The sequence below is a fragment of the Primulina tabacum genome, chromosome 16 (assembly GCF_025594145.1).
Source record: "Primulina tabacum isolate GXHZ01 chromosome 16, ASM2559414v2, whole genome shotgun sequence".
NCBI classification, from domain to species: domain Eukaryota; kingdom Viridiplantae; phylum Streptophyta; class Magnoliopsida; order Lamiales; family Gesneriaceae; genus Primulina; species Primulina tabacum.
The window spans coordinates 27,913,030-27,928,639 of record NC_134565.1 but is presented as its reverse complement, the minus strand read 5'-3'; the positions used below and the strand labels follow the sequence as shown (position 1 = coordinate 27,928,639).

Genomic DNA, 15,610 nt, shown 5'->3' with positions numbered 1-15,610 from the left:
TGTGTGTGTGATATATACATATACGTTACAAAAAAAAATCTACTTAGCGATGGTTTATTCCATCGCTAAAACCGTCGCTTATCAAATTAGACACGGTTTTAGCGACGGAACTTAACAACGTCGCTATGATTGCGACGGTTTTTCAAAACTCGTCGCTTACTAGTGACGGTTTTGAGTAGATAAATCGTCGCTAATTAGATAACCGTCGCCAATTTAGCGACGGAATTAGGCCACAACCGTCGCTAATTAACGACCGTGTAAGACATAACCGTCGCTAATTAACGACTGAATATGACATAATTAGCAACTGTTTTGTCAAAACTAGTGGCTAATTAGCGACGGTTTCAGTCGCTAATTATTTCATTTTTATAACAAAAAATGTTGTTTTATAATTTCATAAAAAATATTTATTTTTATAATTATTTGTACAAATTTTAAATAATATCCTCAACTCATCTAAATTAATGATTTTCAAATTTGTAAATAATGTATGAAACGATTAAACCTTGGGATAAAATAAGCGAACAACAAAATCGCCTAAGAAAGAAAAATATATCACAGATGTCAAGCGGTGCGGAGGAAAATGGATGGAAATGCCCGAATTTATAGACAATTTACGACAGTTTTCTCAAAAATGGTCGCTATGAGCGACAGTTTCTCATAAAACCATCACTATTGGCATCGGTTTGTTTAAACCGTCACTACGGTTTTTAAATTCGACGGTTTTATGAAAATTTGTCGCTAATTATAGCGACAATTTTATGAGACTATCGCTAATTAGCGACGTTTTAAGTTAAATTGTCGCTAATTAACGACAAGTCTCGACGGTTCCCTAGAATTACCGCTAATTAACGACAATTTTTTTTAAATCGTCGCTAATCTGCGATGGTTATGATTAAACCGTCGCTAATCAGCGACAGTTTTATTAAAATCGTCGCAAATTTTTAAATTGCGACGGTTTTTATTTAAACTGTCGCAAAATTTTGCGACGGATTTTGATTGCGACGGGTTTTGAAAAACCGTCGCTAACACCTAACACCAGATTTTTTTGTAGTGATATTTGTTATGGATATGTGTTCAACTATTTTTTTTCCAAAAAAATGAAAGAAAGAAAAATCAGGGAGTGAGCTCCCATCGGGCCTCTTGTGTGCCTTGTATGTTTGCTCGATACTTGGGATTGACGGGTAAATAAATATATATTACAAATTTTATGTGCAATTTCATCGTTTCCAAATACCAACTTTTCTTTTTGAAATATATGTGTGTGTGTCAAAATGATCTATATCTAGTATAAAAAAATAACCAATTATTTTGCGAGGAAAAGGTAAATCAGATTTAAATAGCCTATAAATAGTTTATTTCATACGATTTCCAATGGACGTTTTTAAATATAAAAAAAAAAATTTATACCTTCATTGCCACTTGACTACGATAAACCGATATTATTTTTCTAACAACAAAAAAATATGCACCGTTAAATTGTTATTTCATCATATTCCGACACTAATAAGCGATTTCCGATGGAATTGGACATTGCATTAGCAATGGGACAAAAAATAGCCAAATAGAACAAGTTATCGAACTATTGCCATGTTTTCACTACACTAGCAACAAGTGACTCGTGATTATATACGCAAAATCTACAAATAAATTCAATAGAATTTCATATAACTAAAGAATAATATAATCGATTGGGATCTTTGGTGGAATTTTTTTCTTTTTAATGATTTTTTTTTATGATGTGAGAACTTGAATAAGAAGAAAATAGGCGGTTACTGAGTTGAATGATTTGTGAATTGTGGCCAGATAAAAAAAGTAAAAAAAAAAAATTAAGGGTATTATCAAAATATTGGAAAAGAGTTGACCAAAAACAATTTCTATTGGATGTGTGTCCTCACTTAATACATTGTAATAGATCTATATATAGTTGTCAAAATAAATTAAGTCTTCTGAATCAGTTCGTCTCATCATATAAAATAGGTGGATTATGTTGAAAACTTGCTAACCAACATTTTGAAGATAAATAAGGTCATAAGAAAAACAATCAAACAATAGTAAGTCTCTTGTGAGACGGTCTCACGAATCTTTATCTGTGAGACGGGTCAACCCTATCGATATTCACAATAAAAAATAATGTTGTTAGCATAAAAAGTAATATTTTTTCATGAGTGACCCAAATAAGAGACATGTCTCAAAAAATACGACCCATAAGACCGTCTCATACAAGTTTTTGTCATCAAACAAATAGAACATTAACTAAAAAATTCTGGCCACATTTCTGCAAATTTTATTTGTATTGATTGTATCTATATAATTTCATTTTAGAATCAAATTTTTATAATATTTACTTTCCAATTCAAAATTATTTTAAACTTAAATAAGGTGACTTAGACTTCTTCATTTTGTATGAAAAAATTAGTCAAATATTCCGAAAACATCGTGTCAATGGTGGTGTGGAGTGACAAGAATTATGCCACTAAATCCAGAAAATAAAAATAAATAAATCATTAATGTAGAGAAATTAATTGTTTTAAACTAATTAGCACCAAAATTCAAAACCATAATATTTTTTTAAAAATGGAATACAGATAGTCAAACGAGGTAATAATTCATTGTTGAAATATGATATCGATATTATTAAATTTAATTCTTATTTTGTACCAAAAAAAATATTTAATTCTTCGCTCGTATTAATTACATAAATAAATTACTCGTTTTAATGATTGAAAATGGTGCCCTTAATTTATTTTAAAACTTTACTCACAAGCAAAGGCTTTCGTTTCTTTTATTATTTCGATTGTTCTAAATATATAGTCTATTTTTTCACATTAAATAATATTTTTCTTGCGTTTTATTAATATATTTTTAATAAATAAGTCTTTGAAAAATTATAAACATTTTTTGAATGAATGAATTAAGGATGAAATAGAAAATTTTCTAGTAAATTTTGTTTTTCAAATGATTTTTAGTTTAATTAAATTCCAATACCGACACTAGCATGTACGTGTATGGTGGTTCCATAATTGAGGAATCAATCGACTTTATTAAAGGGAAAGTTCCTTGAAATTTTTACGCTTTTATTTATTGTAAAATATTAAATGAGCTTCGACTAATAAAATTTTAATAAATAAATATTATATATTCTGCTATTTTTTTTTTTTTACCTAAATCCATATTTTTATAGAAGTTTGAAGAAAAATATTTTTTAAAAAATGAAAGAAATAGAGGATTAAATTATTACATTTTTATGCTAACATTTTTTTTAAAAAAAAATTCATCTTCAAAAATAAGAAAATCAATTAATGGAGTTCCTTTTGTAAATATAAAAAACTTTTGTGAAATATTTCATGGATCAATTTTATGAGACATATCTTCTATTTGAGTCACCTAAAAAAATTAATTTTTCTGCAAAAATATTACTTATTAGGCAAAAAATTGTGTGAGACGGTCTCACGGGTCGTATTTTGTGATACGGATTTCTTATTTGGGTCATCCATGAACTTTTTATTGTGAATATCGGTAGAGTTGACACGTCTCACATATAAAAATTCGTGATATCGTCTAACAAGAGACCTACTCTACTTATTATTATAAATATGAGCATGATTGACTTGTCTTATAGATGAAGATCTTTGATATTATCTCATGCATCTTTATCCGTAATACGGTCTCACAAAAAACCTACTAGAACATACCATCTTATTTGACTCTTTTAATCACTTAATTAAATCCATCAATTTCAATCTCTTTAATAATAATAAAATCATTTAATTTTAACTTAAATAATTTAATTTATTATTATGGGCCACGTATATGTAACGACGTGCATTGCCAATTTATTTATTATGTAATTTTTTTTTTTATAATATACACATGACTCAGCGATGTATCAGATAAATCAAAGAAAAACATTTGCCACATGGAACAGAATTACACATTTTGGTAATTATTAAAATATTGTATTTTTAATTTATTTTTTTGGAGAAGAATAATATATAAAATTAATATGTAATATGACTACGCTTGTGAATGGGTAAAGAAGTATGATTCCGTGTGACCGGCTTAGCTGGGGACAAGTGGTTTAATTGTGCTGCAAGTGGCCGCCGGTTCAGTCATTGGACCAGCTTTGATAAATAAATACTATTAAGTATTAATAGTGGTGGAGTGCATGTTCTAAATAAATGACAAGTGGAATTCATGAAATTTCCCTTATTAAACTTATATATATTGCATGATATATATAAACCAGCAAAGTCAAGTGTATCATTATCTAATTTCTCTATCTTTTTTTTAACCCGTTGTCGTTGTTTTTCGGTGTGTACTAGATAATCTCTAAGCTAACGTAATAGTCTGCATGTTGTGCCAGTCAAATAAAATGCCCCAAACAAACCTTGTACGGCAAACTCGCCCAAAAAGATGTTGACAGGAAAATCAAACTTTGAACACTTAGATGATTTACCATGCAGACTCGAACAATCCTTGAAACTATCTATCCCCTTTTTAATGGTCATTTACTGAGTGTGATAAATGAATCAATGTGTTAATTTATTTCATGGAATAAATAAATCATTTGATAGAATCTGTCAATTAAATTGTAAATATATTTTTTTTATCAAATTAAATTATATTTAGGCTAAAGTACAAAATGAAAAATTTAAGCAGCCCACCAATAAATCATTGTAGGCCAGACCAGTTATGGACCTGTAACATGAAATATCATAATTGATTTTGTGCACATTGGAGCGTCTCAGATGTTGAAAAAGTCAATTGTTTAATTAAATTTACTAATTTATTTTATGATATATAAAAAATGGTTGGATATAAGATAACTTCATATTTAATATAATTATTTAAAAATAAAATTTGAAATTAACGAGGTATGATGTAGTAGAAATTTTTGTGAAAAAGCGATCCAATCCAATCCAATCCAATCCAATCCAATAGTTATTTACTTCGAAAAGTCAAAAATACTATCAGTATCCAGTCAATTTTTTTTTTGGGAAATTATTTGCTGTCTCATTGGTAGTCCTTTTACGCGTTAACGCGTCTTCTCCCATGTTCTTTTTTTTGTGTGGTCTCCCACTATATATTCATCCCCCCTCCCTCCTTTTTTTGGCAGGTGCATTTTCCTTTTTAATTTTGCATCTTTTCGTCTTCTTTGATTCCATATCTTCTTCGCTTTCGGCGATTTAAATTTGTTTCTTGATTTGTTGTTATCTGGGATTTTTCTGAATCGGGAAGGAGTTGGAAGGATTTTGTTTTTTATATATATATATATATATATAAAATGAGGTCCCTAGCCGAGGAAGAGTTGCTCCTGCCTTCTACGCCGGGGAAATTCAAGGATAAATCTCGGACAATGCACCGACAGTTCCACCGGTGTTTTACGTCGACGAGTACGATGTTTCTATGGGCTCTGTTCTTGGTGGCGTTGACGGCGGCTTATTTGAGTTTCCAATCATTCGTCGATTCCGGTAGCAGGTTCTTCTCCACCGCGTGGGGCGGTGCTCACTGGGAACATCAGGTCAGGTCCTCCGCCAAGATCCAACGGCAGAACGGGTTCTCCGTGCTCGTCACCGGCGCCGCCGGATTCGTCGGGTCCCACGTGTCGATTTCCCTGAAGAAACGTGGAGATGGCGTCGTCGGGTTGGACAATTTCAACAACTATTACGACCCTTCATTGAAAATGGCCCGAAGAAGCCTCCTCGATTCCCACAAAATCTTCATCGTGGAAGGCGATGTCAACGACGCCCGCTTGTTCGCCAAGCTCTTCGAGATCGTACGCTTCACCCACGTGATGCACTTGGCTGCGCAGGCGGGTGTACGATACGCCATGGAGAATCCCCTATCTTACGTACACAGCAACATTGCCGGGCTCGTCACCCTTCTCGAAGCCTGCAAAAACTCCGACCCGCAACCCGCGATCGTATGGGCCAGCTCCAGCTCCGTCTACGGGTTGAACGAAAAGGTCCCATTCTCCGAATCAGATCGCACCGACAGACCAGCCTCACTTTACGCAGCCACAAAGAAAGCCGGGGAAGAAATAACACATACGTACAACCACATATACGGGCTATCCATAACCGGGTTGCGTTTCTTCACGGTTTACGGGCCGTGGGGACGACCCGACATGGCGTATTTCTCTTTCACCCGGAATATCTTACAGGGTAAGCCCATCACAGTTTACCGCGGTAAAGACCGGGTTGACTTGGCCCGAGACTTCACTTACATAGATGATATCGTGAAGGGTTGCGTGGCTTCACTGGATACAGCTAAGAAAAGCACCGGGTCAGGCGGGAAGAAACGGGGCCCAGCCCAATATCGGATCTTCAATTTGGGTAATACTTCACCCGTGACAGTGCCCTTGATGGTTGAAATACTGGAAAAGCATTTGAAAGTGAAAGCCAAGAAGCACATGGTGGATATGCCCGGAAACGGCGACGTTCCGTTCACTCATGCGAATATCAGTTCGGCCCAGAAGGAATTAGGGTACAAACCCGTGACCGATTTGCAAACCGGGTTGAAAAAGTTTGTCAAGTGGTACCAATCATATTATGGCCATAATCATCGCAAATCTCTGAAGTGATTTTTTTAAAAAAAATATTTTTCACACCTTTATTTTTTTGTGGGTTTCACCTTTTTTATTATAATTATTATTATTTTGTTGTTAAATTTAGATAAAGAATGGAAAAGTTGAAAAAGAGAAAAATAAACAAAGCACGTTCTACTTCTGGAGGATACGAGGAGTGGTGAAGAAGATAGGCTCCTCTGTTTAGAATTTTGTTGTAAAATTGTTCTTCTTTTGTAAAGGGAAATACTTTGCTCTTTATAACCAATGTTTGTAGATGAATCTTGACGATATTTGCTTCGTTTTTCGTTTACTATCGAATTTGTGTATTGTCAGCAAAATAATCTTAGTCAAATATTTGTTTTTGAACAAAAGTGACCCAAAAACGCGAATAAATTTGGAGAAAATCATTTAAAAAAAATAAAACTTGATCAAGTTATTATTTCTCAAATATCCCTGAAAAAATGGCATTTGTAGATGTATAAAAAACATTCAATTCAACTGGTGTAATCGATTTAATTATCTAGTTAATGTGCATAATTACTTCAATGAATATATCTGAAATTTGAAACTATCTGAACTTCAACTGGTCAATCATTTACATCTCAAATATTTCGATTTGAAATCGTCCCATCATTCCGAATCCTTCCATCAAAACAGAATACGTTGTTGGGGGGGGGAGGGGGGGTGGCAATTCGAAGAGACAAACGACAGCTAACAGTGCGTGAGAGGCGTTAATGGTAATTGGGCCCCACGTGGGCCCAATGAGTTTATAGAGCGGCTGTTTCCTGCCGACGTTTTGGTCATTAAATATACGTGGACTTCATGCTTTGTTCCGTTTTGGGTTTGGGCCCACCTCGATCGAGACAGGGATTGGAAAGCAATAAAGTTTGATAGACGATCGTGTATGTTCAAATGATTTTTTTTATATAATAATAATTAGCGGAAGATGCATATACGATACGTGTGTAAAATAATGACTATAATACACGAAAAACAGATGAAAAAAGAAATATAATTTCTTCGAAGTAAAACAATAGAACATTGAAAAGATAAAAACTGAAAAAACTTGTTTTTTACGTTCAAAGGAATACATGAAAAATATGTGGATTATTATAGGCTGTTTTACGGGTTTGGTTGGGTTCACAACTAACGAAATCATTCTCGATCTAAATTTATCAGTCAAGTAAGGCATAGTTTGGTATACATGATATGATAAACATGTGATATATAATATAAGGATAAGTTAAGGATAAATAAAATGTAGGATATGATATTTAATGTTTGGTATGATTTTAATAAGAGTGATTAAATTTATATATTAGATTGTAATGACAAAATTAACCTTATCATAATAAACTTTATAATTTCAAAGTTGTTGCTTGAGTTCATATTTTTTATCTGTTCATGCGCCGATAGTGCTTGTATGATTTATTTATTTTTACCTAATTTTATATATTATATAATATGATAATTGAGCACTTGATTTTGTGAGTCAATTCAAATATCAATTTTTAAGGTTAATCGGGTAATACTAATAATTTTATTAATATTTATAAAAATTATTTATATAATTATCTCGAATTCATTTATATAATTATCATATTATATAATATATAAAAATAAATAAAAATATTTATTTGATTTTAATTTCTACATACTAGTATAGATTTATAAAAATCATTTATAAATTGAGGGCAATTAAGTCATTTGTAGTGTATTTTATCATAAAATTTAAATTATTACACCTAATAGAAGGGACATTTTATCCTTCTAAAAAATTATTTATCATGGGCTTTTTAAAAAGATATCAAAGATGAGATAATGAGGATTATTTATCAATCTCTCCCTTATCACACGTACCAAACTATGCCAAACTTTATAATAAAGAGAGAAGATAACTCAAGTTGACGCAGCGAATATTTTGGTTTAACTTATATACAAAGCATGAAACAGCTAAAAACTATGAAAGAAGTGATTATCGGAAACATGATAAATGAACACATGAATTTGTTTTTGGAAGTTCGATGATCAAATCCCTCTGTGTTTTCTTCTTCCTTCGTTTCTGAAGGTTCTACTAGAAGCGTTTGATTATACAATAATGTTGTACAAACTCGATCCAAGTGAAATCACATTCTAATTTAGAGCTCCTGGTACTTTCAGTCGGGACGTCAAAATTTCGACATAAAATATTATACTGGAATTCTGAAAATATAATTTTATTATATAATTTGTTGGGAAAAAAAACTGCCAACCTTTTACATAAACGAGCGTGATGGTATGTTTAGGGTCGTGCTTATTAAGACATAAGGGAGTCATCTGACTTAGGCCTAATATACATTTATAACAAGGAGCAAGAGATTCATCTGACTCATGTCCAAAACAAACCTATTATCGAATAGTATAGTAAATTCACCCAATATTAATTTATTATTCATGGACCTTTTTTTCCCTACATATCACAAGACCAAAAACCAAGCTATTATTTTCTTCATTACACATGGTTCATATGGTCCAGAATATCAAAACCTCGTTCATATCTCTCTAACAAGTGAATATCATCTCAATAATAAATACATAGATTGACACAATTAGTATACTTCATAGAAAAACTATATATATATATATATATATATATATCCAATAGGTGAGTGACAACTAATTGGTAGATACAGAAGTTGATACGGACAACTAATTGGTAGATACAGAAGTTGATACGGTTGGTGGCTACTATAATATATATATATATATATATATATATATATATATATATATGATACCCCATGGATGGGCCCATTACCCTTGGCCCATCCCTAGCTCAAAAGGAAGACAAGCCCATCAAGGGCCCATGTATTCTCCTATAAATACCAGGTTTGAGTGTTCAGTTATTGGATTCACTATATTATTTTCAGCAGCGCCCTTAACTGCTCCCCAATATATCCTCAGTCTCTGACTTGAGCGTCGGAGGGGCTACGCCAGGATACCCTCCTGGCCCCCTCCTAACGGTCTTATTTGTGATTTCAGGCCCAGGGTAATTTTGGAGCCCGTGTCTGGATTAGTGACGCTTGCGTGGATCGGACCCTAAATTTCCCGTAAGTATCACTTGGCGCCGTCTGTGGGAACTTTTGAGTTAAGACGTAGAGATGGTAGGGAGGAGAGGGAGTGGAAGAGCCACCTCAGCATCATCGCGTCCTCAGAGGGGACCCGAACCATCTCGCGCTGAGGCGGGACAGGAACAACCGCATCTTGAGACGAGACAAGAACAACCTCGTCAAGAGGCCAGAACTGAGCAGCCCATCCACGAGACGAGGGCCGAGCAAACCCGTCCCAATGAGAATGTGGGAAACTTGACCTTGGAACAGCTGGGCCAATTTATCACCCGAACAGTGGATGAGGCCATGAAGAGGAATCAAGAGTCTATGTTTGTAGAGGAACAAGCCGCCCATCAGGAGCGGGAGGAAAATGTTGAGGTCCATCATAGCAGGGTTGAAGAGACGCAACCCCTCCAGAGTGGGGAGATTAGTGAGATGGGAGAGATGTGGAAAGAGATAAGGAGGTTGAGGGAGCAGGTGGGAAGCAGGGCGCCGGTACCCAAGAGAGGAAGCCCTTTTTCACTAGCCATCTTGGAGGAAGGGCTTCCTCCGAATTTCCGACAATCAAACGTTGGAGAGTATGACGGACATACAGACCCTGAGGAACACTTGGGGAGATTTGAGAATGTGGCTCTGTTGCACCAATATTCGGACGGAGTCAGGTGCAGGGTGTTTCTGGGCACGTTGGTGAGGTCAGCCCAGCAATGGTTTAATACCCTGCAGCCCAACTCCATACAATCGTTCGAGGATTTCTCTGCAGCCTTCTTGCACCGATTTGCCAGCAGCAAGAGGCATCAAAAGAACTATTTGAGTTTGTTTGTGATGAAACAGCAAGAGGCTGAAACGTTGCGGGAGTTTGTCCAGCGCTTCAACACTGCAGCACTAGAAATACCATCGGCTACCCCTGACATCATGATAAGTGCCTTTACACAAGGACTAAGGGGAGGAGAGTTTTTTAAGTCGTTGGTCAAGAAGCCTCCGTTGAGCTATGATGATCTGTTGGCTCGAGCTGAGAAATATGTAAACTTGGAAGATGCCCAACGGTACAGAAGGATGGAGAGCCGGCCCGGAGGAAGTAGAGTTGAGGGAGCGGAGAAAGGAGGAAGGAAGAGGGGTGCGGGGGAAAGAGAGGAAGACAGAACTAGTAGTAGAAGACAATTCTCATCCCATGTTCCCCTAGATAGGAGTCGGGACGAGGTGATGGAGGTGAGGGAGCCCGCGGGGAGGTGGAAGAAGTCGCGAAGGGTTGGGTACAGTGCTAGATTATCTTCACGGGATAGACGAGAAGGATCCTCGTTAAGGAGTCGACAAAGGTCTCGCTCGCCCCCTAGGCGTGGTCAAGGCCCTCCATGGATAAATCAGAGGATGGGTGAGCAGAGAGGGGAAGGTGGATGTCAAGATGTCCCTCAGGAGCTCGTGGAACCGAGGAGGGGAATGAATGAGGATAACCACCCTACGAGAGGAATGATTCATATGATCTCGGGGGGTGCTACTGATGGAGACTCTGGGCGAGCTCGGAAAGCACATGGGAGAAAATTGGAGAACTTTGAGATATATAGTGGTGCAGACTTACCACAAGACCCCGTCATCAGCTTTGGGCCTGAAGACCTCCGGGGCGTTGTGACTCCACATAACGATGCCTTGGTGGTGACGGCCACCATTGCCAATTATGATGTGGCAAGGATATTTATTGATAATGGAAGCTCCGTGAACGTCTTGTTCAAGAGCACGTTGGATCAAATGAAGATGAGAGGATTGGAGTTTGAGCCGGTATCCACCCCGCTGTATGGGTTTGCAGAACACGTCATCTTGCCTTTGGGTCAGATTGTTCTTCCCCTATCCTTGGGGACTGATCCTCGGCGGGTAACAAAGGTGATAGCCTTCACTGTAGTAGATACCCAGTCAGCGTATAGTGGAATTCTAGGACGACCAGCCCTGAAGGATTTTAGAGCAGTAGCTTCCAGTTATCATCAGAAGCTTAAGTTTCCTGTGGGAAGAGGAGTTGGAGTCCTGTGCGGGGACCAAAAAGTCGCACGTCGTTGTTATGAAAGAATCGTGAAGGAAGAAGAAAAGAGAAGTCACGAGCATTCGCATGGAAGCTTGAGCTCAGTCTTGCAGTTGTAGAGTCATTCGGAGAAGCTTCAAAATGGGTAACTTTGTCCTGTGGAGGTACAAGAGGAGCTGAGAGGAAAGTTGGAGAATGCGCTGGGTAAGGCTCTAAAGAGGCATGGGAACGCTTACCACCTTAGAGAACATCTTTACTTCATTTTTGATGTATTTCGTTCCTGAATTTGTCTTACGTTATCAGTTGATATTTAATAAAGCCAAGTTCTTATATTAAGTTCGTGGTTGTTCTTGTATTATGAGGATTATATGAATTTTATTTTACCTGCTTGGGCTGCGCCTAGTAGAGGAGAAGAGTGGGGGGGAGAAAAGTTAAATTTTTCCTGCTAAGGCATCGCCTAGCAGAGGACTAGAGGCTGAGGTGGAGAATATTTATTTTCCTGCTAAGGCATCGCCTAGCAGAGGAGTTAGAGGGTGGAGGTGTTGATTCTATTTTCCTGCTAAGGCCCGGTTTAGCAGAGGAGTTATGAGATGATGAGGTGAGAGTTCGGCGATGAGAAGAGCAGAGTGGAAGAGAAGAATTTTTATTTTCCTGCTAAGGCCCGGCTTAGCAGAGGAGTTAGAGGGTGGAGGTGTTGACTTTATTTTCCTGCTAAGGCATCGCCTAGCAGAGGAGTTAGAGGGTGGAGGTGTTGATTCTATTTTCCTGCTAAGGCCCGGTTTAGCAGAGGAGTTAGGAGATGATGAGGTGAGAGTTTGATTTTTCCTGCTAAGGCCCGGCTTAGCAGAGGAGTTAGAGGGTGGAGGTGTTGACTTTATTTTCCTGCTAAGGCATCGCCTAGCAGAGGAGTTAGAGGGTGGAGGTGTTGATTCTATTTTCCTGCTAAGGCCCGGCTTAGCAGAGGAGTTAGGAGATGATGAGGTGAGAGTTTGATTTTTCCTGCTAAGGCCCGGCTTAGCAGAGGAGTTAGAGGGTGGAGGTGTTGACTTTATTTTCCTGCTAAGGCATCGCCTAGCAGAGGAGTTAGAGGGTGGAGGTGTTGATTCTATTTTCCTGCTAAGGCCCGGCTTAGCAGAGGAGTTAGGAGATGATGAGGTGAGAGTTTGATTTTTCCTGCTAAGGCCCGGCTTAGCAGAGGAGTTAGAGGGTGGAGGTGTTGACTTTATTTTCCTGCTAAGGCATCGCCTAGCAGAGGAGTTAGAGGGTGGAGGTGTTGATTCTATTTTCCTGCTAAGGCCCGGTTTAGCAGAGGAGTTAGGAGATGATGAGGTGAGAGTTTGATTTTTCCTGCTAAGGCCCGGCTTAGCAGAGGAGTTAGAGGGTGGAGGTGTTGACTTTATTTTCCTGCTAAGGCATCGCCTAGCAGAGGAGTTAGAGGGTGGAGGTGTTGATTCTATTTTCCTGCTAAGGCCCGGCTTAGCAGAGGAGTTAGGAGATGATGAGGTGAGAGTTTGATTTTTCCTGCTAAGGCCCGGCTTAGCAGAGGAGTTAGAGGGTGGAGGTGTTGACTTTATTTTCCTGCTAAGGCATCGCCTAGCAGAGGAGTTAGAGGATGGAGGTGTTGATTTTATTTTCCTGCTAAGGCCCGGCTTAGCTGGCTTAGCAGAGGAGTTAGAGGATGGAGGTGTTGATTTTATTTTCCTACTAAGGTATCACCTAGCAGAGGAATTAGATGGAGGAGTTGAATTTTATTTTCCTGCTAGGGCCCGGCCTAGCAGAGGAGTTAGAGGGTGGAGGTGTTGAATTTAAATTTTCCTGCTAAGGTATCACCTAGCAGAGGAGTTAGATGGAGGAGTTGAATTTTATTTTCCTTCTAAGACCCGGCTTAGCAGAGAAGCTAGAGGGTGGGGGTAGTGAATTTTTATTTTCCTGCTAAGGCATCACCTAGCAGAGGAGCGGAGTTTGAGAGGAGAAAAATGTTATTTTCCTAGTAAGGCATCGCCTAGCAGAGGAGAAGAGTGGATGAGGAGAATTAAATTTATTTTTCCTGCTAAAGTGTCACCTAGCAGAGGAGTTAGAGGGTGGAGATGTTGAGTTTTTATTTTCCTGCTAAGACATCGCCTAGCAGAGGAGCAAAGTTTGGGAAGAGAAAAATTTATTTGGTTAGTCGATAACAAAAGATGTTTGCGGGGAGCAGAGTTTACGGGGATCGACCTGCCCGGTCAGGTCGCGGGGATCGACCTGCCCGGTCAGGTCGTGGGGGTGTGGGGGCAACGCCCCCATAATTTTTTCAGAAATCACACAACCATTCGCAAGGGAATATATCAAAATTCTCAACGTACTGGACGAGCGCTCGATGCGTTGGGCGAGCGTGAAGAGGCGAGCGAGTGGCGGCGGGCTGAGCGGGTGTGCGAGGCGAGATGGGGGGCGCTGGACGAGCAGGCGCACTTGGGCGAGGGTGGAGCGGCGTGAGGCGTGCTAGGGGCGCCGGGCGAGCGCTTGGCTGGGCGAGCGTGGCGCTCTGCGGGGGCGAGCGTGGCGCTCGGAGGGGACGAGCGCTTGGCTGGGTGAGCAGGCGTGCTGGGGGCGCCGGGCGAGAGCTTGGCTGGGCGAGCAGGCATGCTGGGGGCGCCGGGCGAGAGCTTGGCTGGGCGAGCGTGGCGCTCGACGAGGGCGAGTGCTTGGCTAGGCGAGCGTGGGCACTCGGCTGGGCGAGCTTAGGCGAGGGGGCGAGGTGGCGAGGGCGAAGCTTGGGCGAGGTGCTGGCAGGAGAGGGGGCGAGGGGCGAGCGTGGCGAGGAGCTGGCGCGTGGGCTTGGGCGAGCTCGGCTGGGCAGGGAGACGGCGAGGCAGGCGAGGCGGGCGTGTGGGCCTGGGCGAGGGGCGAGCGTGGCACCCAGCAGGGCGAGCGGGAGGATGGCGAGGCGCGACGCGCGGGGCTGGGTGCCTGGGCGAGCGAGGGGCTCGGATGGGCGCTCGGCAGGAGACGAGGGGCAGGGGGCTCGGCTGGGCGAGCGGGAGGATGGCGAAGCGCGGCGCACGGGGCTGGGCGCTTGGATGCGTGGGGCTGGGCGAGCTTGAATGGGGTTTCGGCGAGGGTAGCGAGGCGAGGACTCGGGCATGGGGGGGAGAGCTGGTGAACGAATTGAAGAGAAAACTATAACAAGATTGCGATATGATTTAATTTGTTTCCAAATCTTTGGAGACTGACAAACGACCGGAAGAAAATACACAACTCGTACCCGGTGACCCGAGGACAACACATCTAATCGAACTTTGAACCTACGATTCAGTTCGACTCGGGAGGGGAGACTGGTGATACCCCATGGATGGGCCCATTACCCTTGGCCCATCCCTAGCTCAAAAGGAAGACAAGCCCATCAAGGGCCCATGTATTCTCCTATAAATACCAGGTTTGAGTGTTCAGTTATTGGATTCACTATATTATTTTCAGCAGCGCCCTTAGCTGCTCCCCAATATATCCTCAGTCTCTGACTTGAGCGTCGGAGGGGCTACGCCAGGATACCCTCCTGGCCCCCTCCTAACGGTCTTATTTGTGATTTCAGGCCCAGGGTAATTTTGGAGCCCGTGTCTGGATTAGTGACGCTTGCGTGGATCGGACCCTAAATTTCCCGTAAGTATCAATATATATATATAAAACAATGATACCATACACACTCTTTTCCTGCACACTTGTGGGCGCCTGCCTACGTGGCATGCCCACAACCAGTGTATTTGTGTAAACAGTGTAGAGATTAAAATAAAATTTAAAAATTTTTAATAATACTTTTTATGTTATTGGTAATATGAGATTTTTTATTTTAGCAGGGGATGGAGAATTATGGGCATACAACCCAAAAAAAAAAAACCAAAGAACCAAATAATTTATTTTATTGTGATAAATTAATTTGTATAATAAATTTTTTTAACATTGGTAATAAAATAG

The 15,610-nt window shown here is 39.7% G+C and overlaps 1 protein-coding gene across 1 annotated transcript; it reads left to right on the top strand.

Annotated features, from left to right (window-relative positions):
• The first annotated feature begins 5,106 nt into the window (after positions 1 to 5,106).
• Positions 5,107 to 6,850, top strand: LOC142528818 (UDP-glucuronate 4-epimerase 1-like). The gene has a single exon (XM_075634010.1). The coding sequence runs from the start codon at positions 5,288 to 5,290 to the stop codon at positions 6,584 to 6,586; it is 1,299 nt and encodes a 432-aa protein (XP_075490125.1). The 5' UTR covers positions 5,107 to 5,287; the 3' UTR covers positions 6,587 to 6,850.
• Positions 6,851 to 15,610: the final 8,760 nt, after the last annotated feature.

Coding starts and splice junctions, on each gene's coding strand:
- LOC142528818 (XM_075634010.1), top strand. CDS start 5,288: ATGAGGTCCCTAGCCGAGGAAGAGTTGCTCCTGCCTTCTACGCCGGGG.